The sequence below is a fragment of the Plecotus auritus genome (genome assembly GCF_963455305.1).
Source record: "Plecotus auritus genome assembly, chromosome: 6".
NCBI classification, from domain to species: domain Eukaryota; kingdom Metazoa; phylum Chordata; class Mammalia; order Chiroptera; family Vespertilionidae; genus Plecotus; species Plecotus auritus.
This window is the reverse complement of record NC_137773.1, coordinates 78,309,688-78,330,685: the sequence shown is the minus strand read 5'-3', so window position 1 is coordinate 78,330,685 and position 20,998 is coordinate 78,309,688. Positions and strand designations below refer to the sequence as shown.

General features: G+C 48.8%; 1 protein-coding gene across 1 annotated transcript in view; it reads right to left on the bottom strand.

Moving 5' to 3' along the window:
- Positions 1-16,801: 16,801 nt before the first annotated feature.
- The window catches only part of FAM167A (family with sequence similarity 167 member A), a 36,264-nt gene continuing 32,067 nt past the window's right edge, over positions 16,802-20,998 (bottom strand). The window contains exon 4 of the mRNA XM_080672237.1: positions 16,802-19,175. Coding sequence (XP_080528363.1) covers positions 18,912-19,175 — 264 coding nt within the window. The 3' untranslated portion in view covers positions 16,802-18,911. The remainder of the gene's footprint in view (positions 19,176-20,998) is intronic.

Here is a 20,998-nt window from a genome sequence, read left to right as displayed (position 1 = left end):
TCTATACATTGGAGAGAAAATGCAGACAGCTCATGTTTGGGGGCATGGGCTGGCTTCTCCCGGAGCTGGGCAGTGCTCCATGGCCCCAGCTGTGAGCAGCCAGGGAAGCAGGCGGGTGGTGTGCTGGGCCTGGAGCAGTGCCCAGGCCCCACTTAGCTTATCAGCTCTTCTGCCCTTGCCTTGAGGCTCAGACCTTGTGAGCTGATAGCATCCTCCCCTCTTGCCAGAGTCAACACTGCCGGGGGCTGTGAAGCTGGTGGCAGCTCCTGGAGCGGTGGGGGGGGGGGGGGGGGGGGGGGAGGGGGAATTGAGTGCCATGCGTGTTCAGCAGGTGTTTGGGGCCTTCATCTCTGTAAGCCCCTTTCACTCCTTTCCCCTTCATCCCTCCTCCAAGGCCTTGCAGCGGTCATTTGGGACAGTGGATCCAAGGGTATCATCTCTTCCCTGTCTAGGGCTCTCTGTTGTCAAGTAAGATCCATTATTGGCGCCACGGACATTCGGTCTCACCGGCAGGAACCCTTCTTGTGTTTCCAGAAACCAGAGCCATGTGCAGGAATGCAGCACCAGCACCCGGGCAAGAAGCTAGGAACCCATGGTTGGCAAACGTCCCTGGATTGTGACAGGGGCAGGGATGAGATGGCAATTAGCTGAGCATTTGCAGGCTCAGGAATTCTGTGTGATGTCAGGGCCACGGAGGCCTCCGGCACTGGGCAAGCGCCATGTCACACTGTGGAGAGTTGTGAGGATTCCATGCCAGGGTTCCTACCATGCACCATCGGAGGAAAGAAGGATGGCCTGCATATGGTTAAGGCTAGAAAGGCATCTGACCGGTGTGTAGGCTATGCATTCTGGGAAACATATCAGGTGGATGGGCAAGATACCACAGGAGTGATTTATGGCAAAAACATACCAAGGACCTTAGAGACCTGAGAGGCCCAGGCTTCTCATTCCCTGTGAAACTAATTTCACAAGAGGAGAAAAGGAGGCCACTGATTGTTGTTGGCAAATGAGACCAAATAACCAGGTTGACATGGGTGGCACCAGTTTGCACTGGAGGGGGGCAGGTGCAACGGATGTGATTCAATTTCCCGGGGGTTAGATGGAATAGGCAGGGTCCCAGGGAGCAGAGATCAGTGGGTCCCCACCTCTGAACCCTGAACCAGTCTGCTGCTTTGGTTGAGGACTCTAGCTGCACATGCGCCTGTGAGCAGAACAGGTGGGCAGGGACTCAGCCTGGCATTCGCAGGCCCTGGTCCGCGTGGGCTGCAGGGACTCTGAGCAGTCACTTCACCTGTTGCTGTGTCACATCTCATGGTAAGTTGCACTGACATAGAGAGCATGCTCCTGGGCCTCCAGTCAGGGAACGCAGGGGCCAGAGTGATGCACAGTTCAGGCAGAAAGGGAGAGAGCGAGAGCAAGAGCGTGCTCACCATACTCTGTCAGAGGCCACACCCTAGTGGGGGGCAAAAGCAGGCAGGGCACTCTCTTGGTGACATGGGGTAGACTTGGGAACCCAGCTCAGAATTCAAATCCACCTCCAGGTCACCTTAAACCCCTAATGATGCTGGACTCCCTCCAGTAACACTTGTCTGGTCATAGTATCCCCAGGCTATTCTGATGATTTCTACTGATGCCATCTGTTTTTGCCATAAGGACAGACAGCATCACTAGAATGTGTGGGAAACACATTTCCTGAAGGAGGGATGTTAAGACTCTCCACTGGGGTGCTGTGAACGCCACACAGGTGTGTAGCGACACTGACGCCCTCCACCCCGGGGACCTCAGGGCGTGCGCACTGCCTCAGTGTCAACTGCTGTCTCCTGCAGGTGGCACACATATGATCACCTCCTCCGTAGGCCACAGCTGCAAAAGGTGGGGAGACACTGAGACCAGCCTGAGCCAGAAGCCACGCCCCCCCAAAGAACCCCACCCAGACCCTTAGGAGAAGGACAATTAGGAGAAAGCTGTGATTGGTCTCTTTCTCGGACCTGCAGGGATAGCATTTACATGAAAAACAAACACAAAAAAACCTTTGCAAAGAGCTGCCGATATTTTGTCCAGAGGAAGATGTGATGTGATGAAGAACTGGTTAGGAAGGCAGACTCTCAGGCCCCGCACAGGACCTGCTGAGTCAGAATTAACAAGATCCAGATGATCTGTGTGCACTTGATGGAGTTCTAGAAATGCTTCTCTACCAGATGCTAAGTTAGTGATGTGTGCAAAAGCGTGGTCTCGGGAGGGAAAGCACGGCCAAGGATGCCACACAATCGTAGTTTCAAATCCTGACTCCGTCACTTCCCCATATGACCCACCTTCTCTGAGCCTCAGTTTCCTCACCTGCAAAACAAGGACAATCACAGTGCCAACATGATAAGACCAAGAAAGAATTAAATAGGCTGATGTATGAGAGTGCCCGGTGCACAGTAGGTGCTTGGTGGTGGGTGAGAATTCTTTTTCTGGAACTTCCTTCCTGGGAGATTCATCAGGGTGGGGCTGAGGAATGGGTGTCTTTAAAGTTCCCAGGTAATTCTAATGCAAGGGCAGGGGACCCTACTTTGCGTCATTTACAGAGCCTAACACCTAGAATTGTGCCTGGAGAGCACCCTCGTGCCCCGGGGTGAGGCTGACGAGTGTTGGAAGATGAACTCCCTGCAGTGGGAAAAACCGTGAACTCCACATGGCCGTGAGCAATGGGCCAGCCCCTCAGCAGCACGGTGGGAGATCAGACTTGGGAAGGCACAGTCCGACACCCATGAGGTTCATCGAAAGGACGGGAGAGAGAGGTGGAGGCAGCAGGTTTAGTGTAGCCATTTCAGGAGCTTGGCTGGGAAAGGGAAGAGGTTTGTGAGAGTAGCGAATCAGAGGGATTTTTAAGAAAGGAGAGAACTGAGACCCTACTGGGGATGGTAACTAAATTAGCATTTATTCAGCACCTACATTTTCTTCTATAGGTTTACTTAGAAAAAAACACACCACAAAACTCTTGGACACTGTATAGTACAGCATACATATAGAGAAGTGCATAGAACAAAAATGTCCAGTTGAACAAATAATCATGATGCAGAGTCCTGTGCAGCCACCAAGCAGCCAAAGAGGCAGAACCAGGCCAGCACCCAGCACAGGTGTGCAGCGAGGACCCCCTTGCAGGAGGTTGCACATACCGGTGCTACTTTATTTGTGACCTTATTTTACCTAGGAGGACGCAGAGACTCAGGAGGCATAACCACCTCCCCCAGGGCCACACAGCTTGTGAGCAGCAGAGCCAGAATGAAACCCACTTATGTCTGACTGCAGGGCGGTGTGGGGCTGGGCTCCTTCGAGGGAGGGGGAGGGCAAGACTGGAGGGCCAGATGCTGGAGGAGGTGGGCAGGGAGGGAGTGGGGTTAACTCTCATGAGCAGGGGAGGATGAGAGGAGAGTTAACTTGGAAAGGAGGAGGGAGCACACACCCAGTAGGTGTTCATCCTCATCAGGGCTGCTTCCCACCGCTCCCGGACAGTGCCAAGGTGCTAAGCCCTCGGAGGGGCTTGTGAGAAGGTACCCCTGAATCTTACTATGAGGCAAAGAGCTTGGGAAGCAGGTCTGTTTTGGGGCAGTGCAGGGTCGCGGAATGAAAGACCCTTCATGCAGATGGTAGGACTGCCCCGCTCAGTGCCCAAGGCCTGCTCTCTCGGGGAGTGGGACTGTCTCCAGAGGCAAATGCTCTGCTGGTTGGCCTGAGGGGTCATGCTAGGTTTCAAGTGAGATAAGACCCAAATGGCAGGTCAAGGTGAACCCCGCCAGAAAGTAATTATTCTGAGGAGGTCACATGGCCAGTATGTAACCTTTGAATGAGGACATTTCTGCTTTTCCGTCAGCAGCTGGGAGTTTCTGAGACCTGTTGATATAGAATTAGAACTTTCAAAGGGTACGTGACAAGTGTCACACCTGCCCGTGCCCTCCATCTGCTCAGTTCCCACACCTTCCCAAGTCAACTTTAGTCCTAGTTTCTTATGCTTCTTTCTAGAGCTTTAAAAATGCACATCCAAGCAAATCCCTATTACACATACTGGTTTGCACCTTGCTTCCCGTCCTGTCCCGTCCCGTGGCGCCCCCCTCCGCCCCCATTTAAAACAATTTGGTAAAACACACATAAAACTTACCATCTTAACCATTTTAAGTGTACAGTTTAGGGTTGTTAGGTACATTCAATTTTTTTGTGTAGCCATCACCACCATCTATTTCCTAGCTTTTTTTGATCTTGCAAGACTGAAACCCCAGCCCTAGAGACTAACTCCCCATTTCTCCCTCCTCCCAGCCCCTGGAAACCACCATTCTAATTTATGTCTCTATGAATCTGACTAGTCTAGGAACCTCATAAGTGAAATCACAGTATTTGTCTTTTTGCATCTGGTTTATTTCACTCCTTGAGTTTCATCTGTGTTGTAGCTGATGTCCGAATTTCCTCTCCTGTTTAAGGCTGAGTTATATTCATTTCTATGAATGGGTCACATTTTGTTTATCCTGTATCTTCAATGGCCACTTGGGCTACTTCTACCTTTTGGCTATTGGAAAAAGTACTCCTGTGAACATAGGTGTACACATATCTGAGTCCCTGCTTTCAATTCAGGGGTCCTCAAACTTTTTAAACAGGAGGCCAGTTCACTGTCCCTCAGACCGTTGGAGGGATGGACTATAGTTTAAAAAAAAACTATGAACAAATTCCTATGCGCACTGCGGGCCCGGGACGAGTCGGCTGCTAAGCAGGACAGGCAGCGGCACCCGGCGGGCCGGATAAATGTCCTCGGTGGGCTGCATGTGGCCCGCGGGCCGTAGTTTGAGGACGCCTGTTTCAATTCTTCTAGCTATATACCCAGAAGTGGGACTTCTGGATCACACGATAGTCCTGTTTTTAATTTTTTTGAGGAATCGCCATACTGTTTTCCATAGCAGCTATACCATTTTACATTCCTACAAGCAATGCACAAATTTCAATTTCTCTGCATCCTCTCCAACACTTGCTATTCTCAGTTTATCTGTGATAGACATCCTAATGGGTGTGAGGGGGTATCTCATCATAGTTTGATTTGCATTTTCCTAATGATTAGTGCTGTGGAGCAGGGGAGCTTACTTGTTTCAGTCATTTGTTCAACAAATGTTTATCGGACACCTACAGTGTTCCAGGCACGTTTTAACTGCTAGGGATACTGCAGAGAGCAAAAAGATAAAGATCTCGTCTTTCATGGACCTTACACCATGGGGGAAGACATAATCAGGTACAGAGTAATATTTTTTAAATTGAACAATTTTGGTGTTTGAAAGTTATACAAATCTCTGCCACCAGAGGTCACCCCAGTGTCAGGCTGGCTGACACAACTAGAGAAAGCATTTTAGGGGTTGGTGTTGGCTGAATTGACCGTGAGATGGCAGGCAAAGGTTACCCTGTGTGCAAGGGTGCACCTATAGGGAGCGTCATGTATCTGAGGACATGAAGAATCAGGTTTGTGTCACATTTTTTTGCTCCATAAACAAAATACAATGACAGTATTAATTTTACATGTTATGACATGAAAAAAGTTTGGGTGTAGTTCACTTTAATTTTTCAAATGAATGTGTGAGAGAATGACACATGAGTATGTTCAAACTTGAAAACCCAAGGGGTTTCCACACTGTCCTTCATGTTCCTACCTCTTGGTGCATGAACCTGTCGTCTTGGAAAAGGAATAGCAGCCTCTGCGGTCCTTCCCCTGCCCTCCCTGGGCTGGGAACTGATGAAGGGCATGGTGCTCATCGCAGAGCTTCCCCCCGCCCTGCACCCCTCCCTCTCCCAGAGAACTGTGTGTGATTTGAGGTACATGTGATACTATGTGAAAGAGGCTTTTACAATGTGTAAGGAAAGACAGAAGGAGACCTGGGACTGTGCCTGCTTGCCTTATTAGATTTGGCAGCTATGTTGAAATGACCCCAAACTCTAAAATAACGTGACCAGTTCTCAGGCAGCTTGGGATGTCAAGCTCCAGATTTATGGCCCTGTCAGGAGCAGCACTGTGTTCTGGATTCTGAGGGCCGGGCCTGGTTTAAATTGCGCTTTCCTAGTGTGACCCCCCGTGTCCTTGTACTTATCAGAGCTGCCTCTGTTTGACTTTGGAAAACACCATTATGCTTCTCAGAGAACAGAAAACCTAGACAAGGTGCCTCTACCACACACCATTCTGTGAGTCACCAGGAGTGATCCGATGGGATTTTAGTAGGAAGTCACCGTTGGTAGTAGGGCCACACACAGGATCCGAACAGGGTTTCATACTGGTTTTTGAGTTCCTGGAAGGCAAGGACTGAGCCTCATTCATTTCTGAATTCCCAGCTCCTAACAGTGCCTCATCCGAAAAAATATTTGTTGAGTTGAAATACAAATAAGTAAAGCATAGTTAACCACAGCAAATAGGTACATTCACTCCATCCTTTGAGAAACACATGTAGAATGGTTTGAGCAAGAAAGTAAATGTTACATTACAGTTCTGCTTCTTAGATCTGCTATTGTTCTGTTAGTGATGGTTACTGCTCATGGTGATTCCAATTCATTTCATAATACCGAGTTCCTTTACCCAGGGACAAGAGGATAGGGTGTGAACGAATTCGGAAAACAAAGTTCCTTGGCGCTTGGACTTGAATCACGGGTCTGTCGTTTGCTGCGTGATCTTGGGAACATCACGATTTCTCTGTGCCTCAGTCTCATGTTCTGTAGTAATGGACAAAAATACCTAAGTCAACAGTGGATGTGAGGCTTAAATGAGAAACACAAGTGAAGATGTCTGCTCACGATCATACAATCCAACACGGATACCAAAGGCTCACAGATGGTGACTGTAACGGTGTGTAGGCACAGCTGGCCATTGGTTCAGAGGAAAAGCCAACCAAACCTACAGGTAACAACAGACAGGATACTAAGTTTTTAAGGTAGAAGATTAGAGAATTCATTTTAGTTTTTTCTTCCTTTTTAATATAAATATTTAAAGCAAAAATTTTCTCTAATCATTGCATTAACTGGAGTATCATAAATTTTGGTATATCAGAGATCTATTTCAATGGGCTTAAAATATTTTCTAATTTCCTTTTTTTTTCTTCTTCGACTTGTGGGCTATTTAGTAGTATTCAGTAGCTATTTAGTAAATGGTTTAATTTCCTAAACTGACCTGGGGATTTTTCAAACAGAGAAAGGAGGGATTAGTATAGGCTCACTTGGCTCCCCTCTCACTCCTCTGGTTCTTCTCCAGGACTTGGAATACCCATGACTTTCTTTCCATCTGCTATCTCTAATGTTTTCTTTTCTGTGTCTGATTTGTTTTCTTTAGATCTAGGTGTGATGTTTTCATGCCAAGGACACTTTGAGGTCAGCCATGCCAGGACGGGCCAAGTTTTATTTGCAGGTGACTTGCCTTATTCATTGACCATTAAAAGGAGCAGCACCAGAGACTCAGGCCATGGACTGCCCAGTTCTAGAATGCACAATTCCGACCTGCTCGATCCTAACTGTGGAACAGTGCCATTCTTCCCCAAGACTCCGAGGCATCACTTTCTGCAAACACCTGAGGTGGCTAAGACTTAAAATAGTTCTGAGGCTACTCATCCTCCCTACATGTATGAGGGCCCTGGCTGCTCTGGGTACTGAGTTAGGTCCTAGGTCTTTAAAGGGGAAACTTCCAGTCTAATCATGGAGTCACAATAAACGCAAGAAGAGAGGACCCCAGGAAAGACAGACACAGGTGGACAAAGCGGAGATGGAAGACACAAATTGAATTATGTGAGCCACTGTCTTAGAAAGTTTTCCTTCTGGAAGAGAAAGCCAGATTTCAGCTGCAGGCTGAGAAGGAATGTCAGGGCTTTGAAACTGAGCGTAGCCAGTGAGGGGAATTCTGGAACAGTCCGGGCATTTTCGTATGAAAGAACAGGTGATAGAAAGATGTGTTTCTTGCTTTCAGTTGTATTGGGGGGTGGTGGTGGTGGGGGGGAGAATGGCTACACCAATTGTAGCTTTTAATAACGAGAAGAAAAGCACCAAATTAAACAATAGACTAAAAAACATATCCCACTATTTTCAGGTTAACGGCTATTTTATTTTCTTTACAAAGAATTGCATTCCAGAACTGACATAAAACATGAATTTCCATTTAGATGACATGAATGAAACACGAGCATTGTGTATATCCTCATCCTGCTTTCCTAGAGTGGGCACAGTGCTTGGCATGTACTAGGTAGTAAAAAGTATGTGTAGAATTTAATTAGATTATGGCAGAATATTCCAACTGGAGATTTTGTTTTTGAGTGGTAAGAATAGCATCTGAATTCTGAATTTTCCAACAAATATGAAAAATGGTGACAATTGGAAATGCCAAGAAAATGCAAATATCAAGAATACCAACGTGTAAATTATTGGTGTTGATAAAGGATTTGATAAAAATCTACATGTGAAGAGATTTCTGTTTCTCCCACAGGGAGCACTTTAGGATTTCCTAAACAACAATGGGTTCTAACAAGTCTGACAAAACCATTTGTTTACAGGGGGAACATCACAGATGTGTTTTCTCAAGCCTCCTTCTCTGCATGGTTCTGGAAAGGAGGTGCTGGAAGAGAGGGTGTTGGGAAGAGCTGGGATGAGCAGTAAGGAGGCCATGGGCGTTCTCAGCTCTGCATCAACTGGACAGTGACCTTGGCTGGCCACGTCAGTTCTCAGACCTGCTTCTTTGTCATAGAAAAAAAAATCTGATTGTTAAAGCCCTCTGACTCAGAGCATATGACGTGCCACACCTCAGCAGCTTGGGGTCAATATAAGATCATGGCTCCTTTAATATTTTCTCTGACATAATTCTAAGCAGCATTTTACCATGGCAAGCCTGTCTCTCCTCCTTCTTCCCTGAGACCCACCACTTCCCCTGGCTGCACTTGGCACTCTGCTTTGCCTCTTGAAGTGGAGGCCGTCACCTCCTCTCAGCCGGGCTCCCAGTGTCACAGTCCCGCAGGTCCGGGACTGCATCCATCAACCATCCTCTCCAGGAAGGAGTCAGGCGGTCCGGTCTGGCATTAGAGGTGCTTCTGAGATGCTTTGACTCTGTAAAGGAGTTGAGATCTCTTTCTTCATGAAGGCTTCTTGGCCTGGCCCCAATTTGCCCACCCTGCCTAGCCATCAAGAGGGCAGTCTTTGTCAGTGCCAGCAGTCCTGTCTCATCCTTCCCCAGGAGAATAGTTGCTGACTTGCCTTTATCTACTTCCCTGAAAAGGATCACTCAGGCAGTTTTTCCCAGGGAGACTCACTGTCTCCTCTGCTAGAAATAGAAGTGGCTAGAAACTTTTAACGAAACTTGCTCTTAGAAAACCCAGTTCCATCTCCTGGGGTGTCCTGCAACATTTTTATGATGGTTCATTCAGTCTTTTGGGGAAAGGGAGAAAGAAAGAGCGAGAGAGAGAGAGAGAGGAACTTTAAGCTGTGTGGGGATACAGGAGATGACATTTTGTGTCCCTTTGTCTCCCATAGGAAGCAAGCCAATAGGGACCTCCTCCCTCCCTGCATCCAGCCCGTAGGTTCTTCCAGGGTTTTCATGCACCCCTCCCTCTGTGGTCGGAGCTCTGGCCATTCCCAGAAGGGTCCCCTGCAGGAGACAGCCTGCCAAGGGCCAGGCAGAAGGAGAGTAGGCACTGAGACCCACAGGCTTGGCTCCAGCTGGGGGTGGCTTGCACGGGCTATGGGGTGGCTGGCAGTCTTGTGGCTGCCTGGCCTTGGATCTTCTCCTGCCCCCCGAGTCTCAAACTCAGAAACTGTAACTTCTGGGTCTTGTTTTAAGAACTGACGAGGACATTCTAAAAAATAGTTCGGGACACAGTGCAGGAAGGGAAGGCGATTTTACTGGTATGTTCTCTGATTTGGTGCCAACTCGGCCCCTTTTGCTCTTTCTTGCACCTTCTTTCTTTCTTGGCTTCCTCCCCCTCTCCTCTCCTCCTTCTTCCCTCTTCTTCCTCCCCCACCTTCTGGTTTCTGCTCTGAGGTTGGGGGTTGCAGAGCCAGGGCAGCTGGCAGGAATGCTATGCCTTTTATTAAAAGACTAAAGCACGGTGGGGGACCTCTGGTGGCCACAGAGGAGACATTTGGCTGAGGAAGTGCCTGCGTCTCAGAAGAAGCAGCCATCTCCTGGTCTGGCCCAGCCTTGGGTCTAGCAGCAGGGCCAAATCCAGCCCATGACTCTGCAGGCAAAGGCCAGGTCTCCATGCATTTCATGTTGCTCTCCGTCAGTAGAGAGATTTGTGCGTATCCCCCCAACACATTTGCATGCCATATGATATATTACTGTACCAGCACGTTATGCACATTTAAAGCAAATTAAAAGCAGAAAGGAAGAAATTAAAACTATGAATAGTTCTCTTGTCTTCTCACATGCCACTGCATCAGCCTGGACACTCCCAGGTGCCTATCAGAGTCCGCTGGCCAAGGTGTCCCTAGGGCTACCGGCCTATGGGTTTTGCAGGCCGTGCCGGGTGAGGTGGGGCAGAATGGTGGGTGATCATTAATAAACTGTTCATAAACATTCCTGTTCTCCTCTGCTCCTGGGAACATGGTCAGCTTGCACTTGCTTACCCTTGGAGGTTCGGTGACTTGCTTTGGCCAAAGAAATGCGAGCAGAAGTGGCACGAGTCACTTTCAGGTGGATGCTTTTCAGAGCCAGGGCTGGAGGAAGAGGGGGGCTGTCTGCTGAGGCTGCCACACGAGTCCCCCACACTAGTGGCTTCCGTAACAGATCCATTTTCTCACAGTTCTGGAGCTGGAAGTCTGAGACCAGGGTGTCACCAGGGTTGGTTTCTCCCTCCTTGGCTTGTAGATGGCTGTCTTCTCCCTGAGTCCTCATTTGGTCTTCCCTCTGTGTGTGTCTATGTCCTGATCTCTTCTTAGAAGGATGTTGGTCATATTGGATTAGGGCCCACTCACATGACTTCATTTCACCTTAATTACCTCTTTAAAGGACCGATCTCTAAAGTCACATTCTGAAGTACGGGGGCTAGGGCTTCCAGATATAAATTTTGAGCGGACACAGTTCAGTCTAGGACAGCGTGTGAAGGTGTCATTTCCCAGCGGCAGTGGCAGGCAGAGGTGCAGACAGGACGTTGAGGTGTCTGGAGAATCACCGGGGTAGGTGGTGCAGGAAGCTCCAAAAGGCGCCTGCTGAGTTTGCTGAAATCCAGGTGGTTTCAGGTGAGTTCTGTGAGTCATCTCTCCTAGCAGACAATTCCCTGGCTGCCAATCCTTCTGTACACCCCTAGTCCCCTGTCGCGGGTCTTCCCCTGCTACAATGCTGAAAGCCGCTTTCCGGACCAAACCCTGATCCGTGCAGATGGGGCAGGGTTGAGAGGTTTTGTCCTGCGATGCCCCAAACAGGGCACCCCTTCCAGGTGAGGCTCACAGGGCAGTGGGTGGCGTCCCTCGGGTGCCGGCCAGCGGACCTGGAGGTGAATCTCCGGGAGACTTAACCTTGGGACTTTGGAAAGTTGTCCTTCCTCAGAGCTTCAGTTGTCCCTGCGAGGAGAAGGGGTAGGAAGAAGGGCGCTCGGGGGCTCCCTGTTTGACAAAATGGTGTAGGAAATCCGCACAGTCCTGCAAAGCGGAACCACGCCTTTGGGGTTTAGTCCCCAGGGAATGTCCACACCCTCCTGGTGCCGGTCCCTGCTGGTCGGGACGCGTCTGCAGAGAACTTATCTCCTCGCAGGGAGCAGTGGGCGACTGCTTTCCAGAGCCCTCAAGCGTTTGAGGTTTCTCTTCCTGCATCAGTTTCCTTTGCAGACCGCCTAGCTGTCGCCATCGCTGTTTGCTTTGAGCCTGTGAACAGGGCATTTAAAAATAGCCAAGCCTGAAAGCTGCCGTGGGCCTGAGCGGTTCCGTCAGATAGGGCCCGCAGCCCTGCTAGGCCTGTTTGTGCTGGCAGGGCCCCTTCACCGCACCATGGTCTCCCCCCCCCCCCCCCCCCCCCGGGCTCGCCCCCACAGGCCACAGCCTTCTTCTTCTTCCCCCAGGCGGCAAGACCACAGGCTTTGGGCGCTGACACAGAGAGTCAGGAAGGGCCCGGGACATCTGCCCCTGCTGAGAAGCCCCAGGGAATGATGTCAACAGAGTTCAAAACCCCCTTTTAAAATAAGGTTGATAAGATCTCTGGGAGCCACCGTTTTGACTGGTCACCAGTACTTAGTTCATAGGGCAGCTAATGCAGCATCAGGCTGTGTCTGTGAAGTAAGCTGCCCCCTCCCGGATATGTCACCGCCATCCCCCCCACACTCTGATCATCATCTTCCCCTTCCATTCAGTGTCTTTTTCTCTGCCAGTACCCTCACCTAGCAATGCCCAGATGGCCCTGTGACCTCCAACCAGGGACCCCAGCACTCCAGCCCTGCCAGCCCCCTCCCCACACCCAACCCCGGTCCCCATGTCCCCTCTTCCCTCCTTACTCGGCTTGGATTCCTTGGTCCAACACTGCGATGGCTCCTTTGCAGAACAGTTCAAAGTTTGCCTTCCCCATCCTTTCGCGTCCCTGCCGGGCACATCCCTCTGCTGTCCACCTGGTCTGAGTCTGCACTGGGACAGCTAACCACGGCTGGAGAGAGAACTCTCTCACCCACGCTCCCGGGCTTGGCTTCACGGAGGACCACAAGCCTCAAACAGGCAGCCCACACCGGAGGAGGAGGATTCAGTTACGCTTCCCTAAGAAATTAACGTGTTCATTTTCTGAGATAATTATTTCAAACTTCTTTCTCCTCAAGCCTCTGACATTCCATCTGCTCCAAGTCACTTTCCCATTTCACAGAGAACGTAAGAAGGACTCAATGCACAGATGAGGCCATGCATATATGGGACGGTGAGGGCCTGGGGTGGGGGCAGGCTGAAGGGGTCAATGTGGGGGGCGGGGAGAGGGACATATAGTTTCAACAATAAATAATTATTTAAATAAATAAATTTTAAAAAAGAATTAATAACAACAACAAAGAAGGATCCAATGGGACTCTCCTCCTCTTCCCAGCAGAGGTTTCCCTAGTCCAAGCATCTGCACCCAGGCCCCTGCCCTCCCTCCTGCTACAGCGGGAGACACGTCCTTGCTCCTCATCAGCTCAACCTCCCACTCATACTCCATCTCCTGTCTTCTCGCCTCCCTAAGAACGTCACTGCTGGTTGCCAGAGGGGAGGGGCTTGGGGAATGGGTGAAGAGGTGAAGGGCTTAAGAAGTACAAATTGGCAGTTAAAAAATAGTCATGGGGAGGTGACTATAGGGAATACAGTCAATGACATTGTGATAACTCTCTGCGGTGCCAGGTGGGTGAGGAAATATCAAGGGGAACACTTTGTAAAGTATAGGACTATCTAACCACTTTGCTATATACCTGAAACTAATACCAAATAATATTGACTGTAAACTGTAATTGAAAAAATAAGGTTAAAGAAAAAAGAACTCTACTGCTGTAATTACCTTCTCTCTCGTGCACCATCAATTTCTCCCTCTCCAGCGGATTATTCCCACTGACAGATCTCAGATGCCAACACTCTTATTGCACCATTTTATTGTTATGCATTGTTAATAAACAATGGTACTATTTTAGACATTTATTTTATTATAGATTGTTACAAAAGAACAACCCCAAAATCGTTGTCTTGGCTGTGTGTCTTTGCCCAGCTCCTATTCTCTGCTCCTTGGGTAGCAAACTGCCTTGAAAGACTGTCTCTCTTCTCGGCCCCCACTTCCTCTCCCATGTTCTCCTCAACCCACACAACTGGACTTGGTGCTTACCCCTGCATTGAAATGCCTATCACACCGTAATAAATGACTTAAGATCTCTATCTTGCCGAAACCTCTGTTTATCTCTCCAATTCTTCCTCGATTTCTCAGCAGCATTTGATATTGATGACACTCTCCTTCTTGAAACATCGTCTTCTTTAAGGCCCATCTCAGTTTCCTTCTACTGAGTGAGCTGTTCTTTGTAAGTCTCCTGCCTGCTTCTCCTCCATCAGGCCTCTAGCAAGGCCCCGAGATGCTGTTCTCAGCCCCCCTTTTCTTATGTCTATATTCTCTTTTTAGAGTTTATCCAAGTACGGTGCTTTTAATAGTATCCAGACATCCAAATCCGGACTCCCAAATGTTTGTCTCCAACGTTGGCCTTCCCCTGAAGTCCAAGTCCTTATATCACCACCTGCTCCCTCCCTGCTTGGATGTCTAATCAACATTTCAATATAACGCGGCTGAAACAGAACTATCCATGCTGCCCATCTACCCATAGTCATGGTCCCCTCAAACTTTCTCCATCTCAGTGAATGGCCAGAGGGCTGTCGTTAATTCCTCTGTTTCCCTCACATTCCACACCAAGCTAGCAGTGTGTCCTGGTGGCTTTACCTCCAAAGCATGTCCCAAAGTAAACCCCAAATGAGACCACCTGTCACCCCTCCACAGCTGCTGAGTCCCTGTCACTGTCATGTCCACTGTAACCACCTCCTAATTCTTCTTCTGGACTCCACCTCTGCCCCACTCCCCTTACTTTCTGCGTAGATCTTGCAAACATTTAAATCAGATCATATAGCACCTCCCTGCTCAAAAACCTCAAATCACTTCTCGCACAACCCAAATAAAACCCTGACTTTTCACTCAGAGCACGAGGCTGATGTGATGGCCTGCCAGTAGTGGCCGCTCACCTCCCAGAACAGCCTGCACCCCAGCTGCACTGCAGACCACGCTCTTTCCTGCCTCAGGATCTGACTCCCTGTTTTCTACCTAGAATCCTCTCTCTCCTCACCTCTGCATGGTGGCCTTTGCAGCTGAAACAGCACCTTCTCAGCAAAGTCTTCCCTGACCACGTGGGAAAAGCAGCCCCTCCCACATTGTCATCACATTTTATCTTCTCTGCGGCACTTAAAAATTGCTTAATTTATTTGGAGGCCAAATTAGAGGCATTTCCCTTTGGAGTGAAAAAAGTGCACGTGTGGTCCCATCTGGAGGGGTGGGAAGGCCCTAAGGCTTCTTGAGTGCCCTCTGAACCACATGACCAAAGGCGATGCTGGGTTTCCAAGCGCCCACGCTGCCCCTCGGCCCCAACCCATCCTGTGCGCTCTCTGTGGGAAACAGATCTAGACACCCATGTTGTAGGCAGGGGATTAATCTCAGGGGACTGCAGATAGCTTCTTTTGGGCTGTTCTTTCCACAAAATGAGATTACTAACGCCTGTTTGGACCCTCTGACGTAGGCCTCTTCTGAGACCCCTGAGATAGGAGTGATTCAAACAATGCCTCCCCTTGCCCACTCCGTCCTTTGGAAGGTGTCTCCACGGCCTGTGGACCACCTGTGCCAGTCTCATGGGGCATTTGTTGAAAACAGGTCCCTAGGCCCCATATTGGAGCTGCACAGCTGCATCCCTGAAGAGGAGCCCAGGAATTTCCCTGGGAATATGCATTTGCAACGGGTCCTCCGGGTGACCCTCATGCACGCTTAATTTTGAGGACTGCTGCTTTAACAGGTTGCAAAAGTTTAAGGCACAGTTCTCAGAGCATGGCAAAGCCAAACTCCACACTTCAAAGATGGAACTGGGATTTGAAATGCATGTCCTGTGGTTCCATGTTCAGTCATTGCTATAATCTGACCCAGTTACTCTGAATTCAATCAGAGTCACCTCTGGAAGAGACCACTGTGTGAGAGCATGGTGCTGGCCTTGGTGAAACTCAAGATAATGCCTGCATCTCCTAATTCCACACCTTGAGCTCACTTAGCCCACACTGGGAAGCTCCTGACTGCAACCACTAAGAAGCAGCCCCTTGGGGGAAGGCACCATAGAGGAAAAGAGGGATTAGGCTGAATCTCTTTCTCCATTCAATGGTTGATTGTTCAAATCTTTCTCTTTTTCTCATTTTCCTCTCTCTCTCTCTCTCTCTCTCTCTCTCTCTCTCTCTCTCTCCTCTCTCTCTCTCTCTCTATCCTCTCAATTAAGTGTTTGAGCCTGTGCTTTACCAGAAACAATATATATCTTCTTTTGAAATATTTTTATTTCACTTTTTCTAACAGCAATATAGAAACAAATAATTGTAAAAAATAAAATTATAAATTGTCCATCAATTATGTAATAGCACTTGGTATTGCTACAAGGAGGAGGCCTGGGCTGGGTCAGGCCGTCTCAAGCCTGCCCAGGCTCTCCAGGCCTCTGTGATCACTGCTGAGCCCATGAAGGCATCAGATGTTCCCGCACATGAAGTGTCAATGGAGACTTCGAGTTTATACCCAGGGGTCCTTGGGGACGGCAAGGAGATGGGTAGATAATGAGTAAAACTGCAAACAGTATTGTATACACATGGTAAGCGAGAAGGTTGCTCTGGGGAGCTGGCATCTATGGACCCACACGAGGCAGGGACTTCACAAAGCTGAATGGACTTGGTTAGTTATTTGTGTTCACTGTGGGAGTAAGGGAAGTCACAGACACTGGAAAACAAGAAAACACACCTGTACTTTCCCCTCCACCTCTCTTCTCGGATCCTCTCTTCTTTCTCCTTCCTTATCCCCAAATATGAAGTTTTCTTGGGATAAAGTAAACAAAATAGCCAAAATACCTAACCTATCCAAAAAAGTGTGTCTTGAGCGCAGTTTCCTCTCATGAAACAACAACAAAAAGGTAGGCTGAGCAACTAAATTGCCCAGTTGATTCCAGTTCAATTGGGTTGATGAAATTCAACTACTTCATTCAATTTCAGTTGATTCCAGCTTTTTCAGTTACTGTGATGACTGATTTCTAGAAAGAAAAAATCAGTTTGGCTTTTTTTTTTTTTTTTTGAATATGGAATGAGCTCTCCTGTGAGTAGGAGTATGTGTGTGTCTCTCTAGGGTGTGTGGTGGGTGTGCGCAGGCCCTCCTGACACCCATGACGTCAGGACTCGTCTGGGAGAAGCCTGGCAGGAAGGCCTCTGCAGGACTTGGCAGTGCTTGGATGTATTCCTGGGGAGAGGTATCACTGAGTGGAGAAAATCTCCCTCCTTTCCTTGTGGTGGTGCGGGGGCTGGCCTTCCTCCAAGGTCGCCATAAACCAGTCCTCTGGGCTTCAGACTTTTGTTACTGCTCAGAGTTGGGCCAAAACAAATCCAGCTATGTGGTTACAACTTCTCTGAAGGAAGTATAAACTCTCTGGCTCTTTGAAATCACAAGACCAACCTTCTTTTCTGTCTAATGAGGGACCATTCATTGCCATCTTCCTACTCCTGGCCACAAAGGAAAAGCAACCTTTTCCTAATATGGATCCTGGGGTATGTGTGTGCGTGTGTGTGTGTGTGTGTGTGTGTGTGTGCACACGTGTGTATGGGCCTCAATGAGATTACACAGGAAGACAAAACAGGAACGTCAGAGCAGCAGGATGTCTTACTTCGACTATGGATGCGTGATTGGTAATATGTGTTCTGTGGGTCTGCTGTCTAAACATTGCTCTGAGTTTGACCCAAAGATTCTGAATTACACAGTGGGAGGTGCACGTGAGGGCTGAGTGAGGTGGAGAGTAGAGAGGTTGGCAGTTTGTAGGTTTGGCAAAGCATTTAGGACCATCTTTGGAGTTCAAGTTCATTGTTACATTATCTGTCTAGGCATTATCGATAATGATTTAACACATAAATATGGTATAGCCACTCATGAGCTGTCACCTGAGGGAAGTCATTTTCTCCTTCCCTGGCTTCACTTTACTACTTTGTGAATGAGAGGCCTCACCTAGGTGGCATCCAAGGTTAAAGGGTCCCAGCTGTCAGGGACACCTGACACATGGCACTCTACCGCGCTAACTTTCCTAACCTGCTCAGGTCTCAGTCCTCACTTTTGTGATCCTCATGCTTGTCATTAGGGAGAAACTTTTAAAATAAAACCCCGAACCTCTGTATTTGACCTACTTAACTGGCTTTGCCATTTGGACAAAAATCAAACAGTTATTAACAGGTTAGTGACAGATTAGTAACAGTCTGATTCCATTAAAATTAGTCATTTAAGTCAGGCACAGAATCTCAGAGGAGCTCAGGGTGAACGTCTGGGCTCCCTCCAGTTTTTCTGGGTGGGCAAGAAGGTGACGTACGTGACACTGGCAGAACCCACCAGGAGGCCATTGCTGGCCCCAGGGAAAATTCAGTTATGGGAAATCCATGAGCAGACCTGCCTGGTTCTGTCACCAGTGGTCTCCTAGGCACTCCCCCAGGGTATGGCGTGGTGGCAAAGGGACTCTTTGGAAGTTGGCACTGGTACATGTGGCCAAGCAGGCAACAGAGGGCATATATGCTTGCTCCAGCCACGCTTCACTGGTGTGTCCCAGTACACGCTGGGTACAATTTACATTGTATCCTTTTGGTTTTCCTTTTCTGGTGGGTCCCTGTCAGGGTTGCTGAGTCATCTACTTAGGGTGAATTCAAGCCAGTACTTAGAGGACAGCCACAGCAAGATGGGCACATCTGATATATCGAATCACCTCTGCCTGGGGGCTCCATGCCCGTGGGGAAGCCTTCAGCAATAATCACAGTTTTTGCCCACCTCCTCCACCCACCCACCCCCTTTGGGATCCCAGTTCTCATAGCACCAGTGATTCCAGGAAACAGGAACATGGATCACTGAGGGGAGGACTGAGAGGTGTCATGCTGGAAACCCAAGTCTCATTGAACATCGGGATGGAGTGGCCCTTCTGCAGGACTCTGTGGGTATTAAGTGAGAGCGAGTCATGGGGCTGTTGGGTTCCAAAGCTGCGGCCCCAAGGAGATCCCCTGCAGACAGGCCCTGGGGTCCACGGTTCACCAGTCTCAGGGAAGTTGTGCCTCTGGGGAGACCTACTTGAGGTGTCTCAGCCTCACTTCCCTTCTCCCCACACCCCCTCTCCACTTCCCAAACCCTCTGTTCTGGCTCCTCTGCCCTGTTGTAGGGCTGCTCAGCAGAGGGAGAACCTCCGGGAGTTGATGTTCATCTTGGTGACTCCAATGAGCTTGAGTGGCGTGGAGAGACTGAAGGAGGAGGCCAATGGGGAGTCGCAGAAAAGGTCTGATAGCTCATCGCGCTCCTCCAGCTCATAGGTGGCGTCGTTGAGCATCCGCCTGTGGAGGTCGCAGGTCTGCTCTATCTTCAGCTTGTTGATGTCACTGCGCAGGCGCATGAGCTGTCTGGCCAGCTGCTGGTCTTGCAGCCGCATCTCGGTCTGGAAGGGAGGAGGGGGTGTCAGGGCTGAGCTGGAAAGGGCAGGGATTGTCAGGTGGTGGGGGGAGGGGGGGCGCGGGGGAGGCGGGAAAGGGGAAAGGCTGCAGCTCCACAGTCTCTGACAAGCACAGACCCGCTAATAGGAGACTTAACTAATGGTTTGCTTTAGCAATTGGTCCACTTGGAGATATTAATACATTCCCAGCTCAGGGAAGTGAAAAGGCAAACATAGGGAGGTGACAAATGAGAATGTGCTTGCCAAACAACACTTTGTGCTAAGCTAGACCCTGTGTCTAAATCATTTTGGAAGAAGTACATGTCAGTTCTGGCGTATTTCCAGCCCAGTCTCATTGGTTGCAGATATGTACAGATGGAGTAAGCGTATAAAGAAATTAATGGGAATGATAAATACCAAGTTCAGGAGCATGGTCAGCTCTGGGCAGGAAAGAGGGAATGTGATTAGAGAAGGTATACAGGGGCTTCCACTTGTATTGGTAATGTTTTATATCTGATGTAGGGTGGTGGGTATATTCTTCTTTAAAAAATTTTTTTTATCCTTACCTGAGGATAAGTTTATTGATTTTATTTTTTAGACAGAGAGAGGGAGAGAAACATGGATATGAGAGAGAAACATCAATCGGTTGCTTCCTGTACTCACCCTGACCAGAAATCGAACCCACAACCTTTTATGTATGGGAAGATGCTCCAACTAACCCAGCCAACTGGCTAGGGCTCTATTATACTTTAAACATTTTAGAATGCCTGCAATATTTCTTAATAAAGTTTCAAAAGAGCCAAACATAAATATATGCTAATATTAATTGAATGTTTTCCTATAAACCAGATACTGTTCTAAGCTCTTTGGGTATGTATTAGCCAGCCATACAAAATACCATAGACTGGGAGGCTTAAACAACAGACATTAATTTCTCATAGCTCCAGAGGTCAGGAAGTCCAAGATCAGTTGCGAACTGATTCAGTTCCTAGCGAGGACCCCCTTTCTGGCCTGCAGATGGACACTTTCTCACTGTTGTCTTCATGTGATGGAAAGAAAGCTCTCTCTTTCTCTTTTTATAAGGACATTAATGCTATCATGGGGGCCCACCCTCATGACCTCAAAATCTAATCACCTCCCAAAGATCCCCCCCATACCATCATATTGGGGGTTGGGGCTTCAACATGTAAATTTGGCGGGGCGGGGGCGGGGGGAGGGAGACAGATATTCAGTCCATAACAGGGTTTATTAATATGCAACAGTCAATCTTCTACAATTCCATCAAGTAATTTCACCATCATCTCCACAATTTATATGTGAAGAGGCAGAGGCTCAGCCAAGTAGGTCACTGTGTCAAGTCCCAAAGCACACACATGGCAGAGCTGGGATTAGGAACTCAGACAATGAGATTCAGGAACCCAAGCCTATTGGCAACTAAGTCCTTCTGCCTCTTCGGGTAGAGTCGGAGTGTGGGGGTGTGGAGTGAATTCTGTGCTCAGGGACCTAGTAGGAGGCTCATAATATTTCCAGTGTCTCAGTGTTTCCTATTAGGAAGGGATGTGATAGTAACTCCGCACCTGGTCTAACATGTACGGTTTCCATCATTCATCTACATGTTAACCTGGTTGGAGCCACACAGCCAGTCCCGAGGTTCCCCCAGGACAGTCTGAGTGTTTCACAAGTCCGGGGGAGCTTCAGTGATTGCTCGGTTTCACAGCTGTGCAGTGGCAGAGGTGGGACTGGAGCTGGAGGGATCTCCTGAGGGTCCTCATGCAGAGCATTTTCCATTAACAACACTGTCACAAGGTCACCAGCTGCACCTGCTTCCT